A 4,349-nucleotide genomic window follows, 5' to 3' on the forward strand; every position below is an offset into this window, starting at 1 on the left:
ATCACAATCTTTACAATTGTAAATTTAATTATATTAATTATATCGTTATTAAGACTTATGTCAAACACAAGCATTTGTTTTAAGTCTTCCTTGCTTGTTTGTTGGTGATTTCAGCATGAAGTTTATTGTTATGTACTCATTTTATATTTAAAAGAAATATACAGAAACATGTACTTAAACTAATTTACACAATTTTTCATTTTCTTGTTTCAATTCAAATGTCAAACTACAACTTAAACAATAATACTATGACCAGGACAATACAGATTACAGAAACAAAAAGTTGAAAGACTGCTAACAATTTCATAAATACAACATCATTATGCAAATTTTCAACTCGTTCGATCGACTTCAAATTGGAATTCACATGACAAGAGCGATCATCTGTAACTTCAGAATGTTAGATACTTGGACCTGTCCATCTAAACCATCCACATCGTCTTACAAGATAGGCATAATACTTTCTACCCGGGTTGAGACTTGTAATGGAGCTCTTAAACCACACTCACAAAAATGTTTAGCATGTCGCTGCCGTAGGACCCACTTGTAGATCTTCTACTTATAGAATCCATTGTTTACCAGACTGCTATACAATTAAGAGTAAGCAAAAATCAAAATAGCAATCAAGAAATAGTAATACAACACAAGAATCAATCGACTAGTCCAAATAAAATTATTTAATAGCTAATCAAAACAAATTTTCTTGCGAATTTCAGATTGAATATTGTATAACATCATACTTAATCTTGTGAATCGGACAAATCAAATTGAGAGAATACATTCCCAATTCAATCCAATTCTAATCTTCTAAATATTTCGATGCTTTTACAGTTTTACCTCCTCCATTCTTCCACCTTGCCGTTTTGAGAAACACACTCCCAAGCACCACTACAAGATATTTAGTTATTTGTGGAGGTTTTTTAATGGAGGTTTTTAGAAACCTCCATAAAATAATTTATTTGTGGCAATTTATCAAACTCCCAATCATGATTATGGACAAACTCCCACTTTTTAAGCATAGTTAAAACTCCCATCCAAACAAAACGAAACCACCAAAAAAAAAAAAAAAGAATGGTGAAACACTCCAAAACCCTAAACAGAACTTTTTTGATTCCAATGGAGGAGACACAGCGATGCCGCATCTCCAACTCATTCCGCCACCACCGACTTACCCGCATCTGAGCCTACATCAACGCGCCACCGTGCTAGAGCTCTGAAGCCCAAGGCCAGCTCCCTCTCACTATAGCGCATCATATCCACACGGCGTCGCTACTGCGTCGTCTTCCCCGACAGATTTTGCCACTTGTTCTGCTTTTGCTCCGGCGGATGTGAAGCACTCGGAGAACGGTTTGGGCATAGACTCAGTGCCGATGGCTGAGGAGATCTGAGAGAAGAGCGAAACAGAGAGATTCAGAGAGGAGAGAGAGCTCGCATCGCCATCATCACTGCCGTCGCCACTGCGGTTTATCGCCTCTCCAGATCTGGTTGCAACGCCCAAGGCTCTGAGGATGTTCCGTTACGACCTCCTCGACGAGACGCAGAACAAGCTCGATTACATCCTCTCTCTCACCGTCAAGAACTTGCTCGAGCGCTGCCTCCATATTCTCGTCTTCAAGTCTGGTATAGCCAAGTCCATTCACCAGCGCTACATTAGGTCTTTTTACATCTTTCAACATTTTCCCTCAATTTAGGATTTTTAAATTCCTAATTTTCTATCACTCATGTTTCTTTGTTTTTTGTGCTTCCTGTAAAGTTTAGAATCTAACTTCCTAAACATTCAAGTAGCTCAAAATTAAAGCCACAGAGGAGGTTGATTAAGCTGGAGGCTTTGGAGAAAGTCATCCATGAATGAATAGGTTTGTTGTCTGTCATATAGCTCAAAATCTTACATATGTCAATTTCTAAGGTAATTGTCTTGCAAATAAGTATCTGCATAAATTTGCTGCTACTGACTGTGTAACCTTATTGCATTCTACAGATGCTCCCGGAGCACCTAGGCAGTGGTGGTTTGGCGGGGGGACTGACTTGACTCCTTCTTACATTTTCGAGGAGGATGTTAAACATTTCCATTTGGTATATTCTCAATACAAAAAATATTAGTTCATGACATTTTTGTGATTTAGATTTAGCATTTTGGGGAGAAAACAAGTCAAGTAAAACACTAATGAACCATAGTTCTGCTGTTCTAAAATGGCACTTCACATTCATGTATTGATCGATCATTTGGAGGTTGTTATGTGCTCTGAAACTTTTCCCGCTCACTTTAATTTTCTGTTTAAGAACTGTATTCCATGTAATGAAACTTCTCTTCATGGCTAGGTTAAACTTAAAGAACTTGAAGCTAATCTGCTTGAGAATAAGGCAAATAATTAGAAGTTGCAACACACCTACAACGAGCTGGTAGAATATAAGCTTGTTTTGGAGAAGGTAAGGTTTGCTAAGTACAACAATAATAGCTACAAATTGCCATCACCAAATTCGATAGGTTCTACTATTTTTAAATTATATGCAGATTGTAAGTATAGATGGAAACATTATGCTTAGGCTCAACAGAGCAGTGGGTTGCTTCTTCGCGTGTTTCAGGAACAACGATAACCATCGTTGCCGCACTCATCTGACCGCCAACTCTTATAGTTCCACCGTAAATCTTCTTTTTCTTTTTTATATCTTAAATTTAGTTTAATTTTTTCCCTTTCGGCTCTTAGCTCTCAAGAATCTCTCAAGAAAATCATTGTTATTGTGGAAACTCAGATTTAATCTTCTGATTGATGATTGAATCTCGGCTTTCTCAAATTGACGGATTTGAAATGGTGGAATTGAGCTGAATTTACGTATTTTTTTATTTGTTCTAATTTGAAAATTGGTATTGATTTTCAGGATGTTCTGGTATCTCGAAACAGCTATTCCTCTGTGTTTCGAGCTCAAGGTATTTCACTGTTGCTTTTTTTCTCTTTGTTGTTACATTTTCTTAGTTTCTTATGTATATTTTTTTTCTATTTTCTTTTACTGATAATGTGATTCACATTTGAAAAGAGAAAGAAGATTGTGCAATCAATTGCAGTGATGTTTTGGAATTTCAGGGAGATGACTTGGGGCTTAAGGATGAGGTATGATCATTACCATAGTTTAGCATCACTGTAGCATCAAAACCTAGTTTTCCCTAAGTGGGGCATTGAGGGAAGCATAATTAATTTTCTATTAGGCTATACGAATAAAAATGAATCCGGTTGCGTGTCTGAGTTCTATTGGACAAGTGTATGTTGTGAATTTATAAACCCTTTTAGTCTGAGAATTTTTTAATCTTTAATATTAACACATACCAGGAACTAGTCAACTACAAGCAGCGTGTAATAACCTTAATTTGGAACCTCGTTTGTTTGATCAACTTTATTCAAACTTTACTTTTTATAACTCATTGATCACTCTCTCAATTTTGTACTAACATTTTAAAGAATAGTGTATCATCATGATATACTGGTGCGCTGTCCAAATACATCCAAATTAAAAATTGTCTTAGTTTAGATGGATTATATTTAATTACATCAAGAATTGGGAGATAGTACAGACTCTTTTGAGCACACACCAGACAGGTTATTCATATCTTTCAGATGTTAAATTAATATACTATATATATATATATATATATATATATATATATATATATATATATATATATATATTGTTTGCTTCATTGTTAGCATGTTACATTCTTACTCTATTTACAACTTTCATTATATACTTTCCTGAAGTACAATTTTTTCTTTTGTTCTTTTCTTTTGTTTTTTGCTTCAAGTCTTAATTTTTTTTTGGTTTTGCTGTGTATTATTTCAGGCATATACGAGCGAGTTGCAGCTTAAAGTGGATCACTTGCTGGAAAAGAATGCAAAACTCAAGAGACAGCAACAAAAGGCATGCATCTTCATTTTTATACATAAATACACACATTTTAGTTACTAGTGATTTTGTTTGTTTATGTTTATGTTTCAATATTTCATCAAGTGAACCTTATATTCATTTAGTTCTTGCAAAATGGAATCTGGTTTAACTTTGTGCGTTTGTATAGTGTGTTTCTAATTTCTTATCATTGTACTACTTTATCATGGAACAATCTAACAACTTGTAGCTTTGTGGCTTTGTGCTACTATTCTCTGTGCAAAACAGCTGAAGAAATGTTTAATAACTCTAGAACTTAGATGGTTTGTACATTATAGCTGTAATTTGTATAGTGTGTTTCTGGGATTTGACTTTTATCTCTGGGATTTGACTCATGTGGCATTTGTATAGTGTGTTTCTAGTTTCTTAACTTTATTTGCGGTTGAAGATATGCTCTTCTATCTATTGATGGTTAT

The 4,349-nt window shown here is 34.9% G+C and overlaps 1 protein-coding gene across 1 annotated transcript; it reads left to right on the plus strand.

Annotated features, from left to right (window-relative positions):
* The first annotated feature begins 2,506 nt into the window (after positions 1 to 2,506).
* On the plus strand, positions 2,507 to 4,097 carry LOC107627541 (uncharacterized). Its single transcript, XM_021119267.2, has 4 exons — positions 2,507 to 2,641; positions 2,878 to 2,926; positions 3,034 to 3,107; positions 3,832 to 4,097. The coding sequence occupies exons 1-4, from the start codon at positions 2,507 to 2,509 to the stop codon at positions 3,955 to 3,957; spliced, it is 384 nt and encodes a 127-aa protein (XP_020974926.1). The 3' UTR covers positions 3,958 to 4,097.
* Positions 4,098 to 4,349: the final 252 nt, after the last annotated feature.

Source organism: Arachis ipaensis, chromosome B1 (assembly GCF_059453495.1).
Source record: "Arachis ipaensis isolate K30076 ecotype BB chromosome B1, ASM5945349v1, whole genome shotgun sequence".
NCBI classification, from domain to species: Eukaryota; Viridiplantae; Streptophyta; class Magnoliopsida; order Fabales; family Fabaceae; genus Arachis; species Arachis ipaensis.

Coding starts and splice junctions, on each gene's coding strand:
- LOC107627541 (XM_021119267.2), top strand. CDS start 2,507: ATGCAGATTGTAAGTATAGATGGAAACATTATGCTTAGGCTCAACAGA. Junction 2,642..2,877: donor CCAACTCTTATAGTTCCACC/GTAAATCTTCTT, acceptor ATTGATTTTCAG/GATGTTCTGGTATCTCGAAA. Junction 2,927..3,033: donor CTCTGTGTTTCGAGCTCAAG/GTATTTCACTGT, acceptor ACATTTGAAAAG/AGAAAGAAGATTGTGCAATC.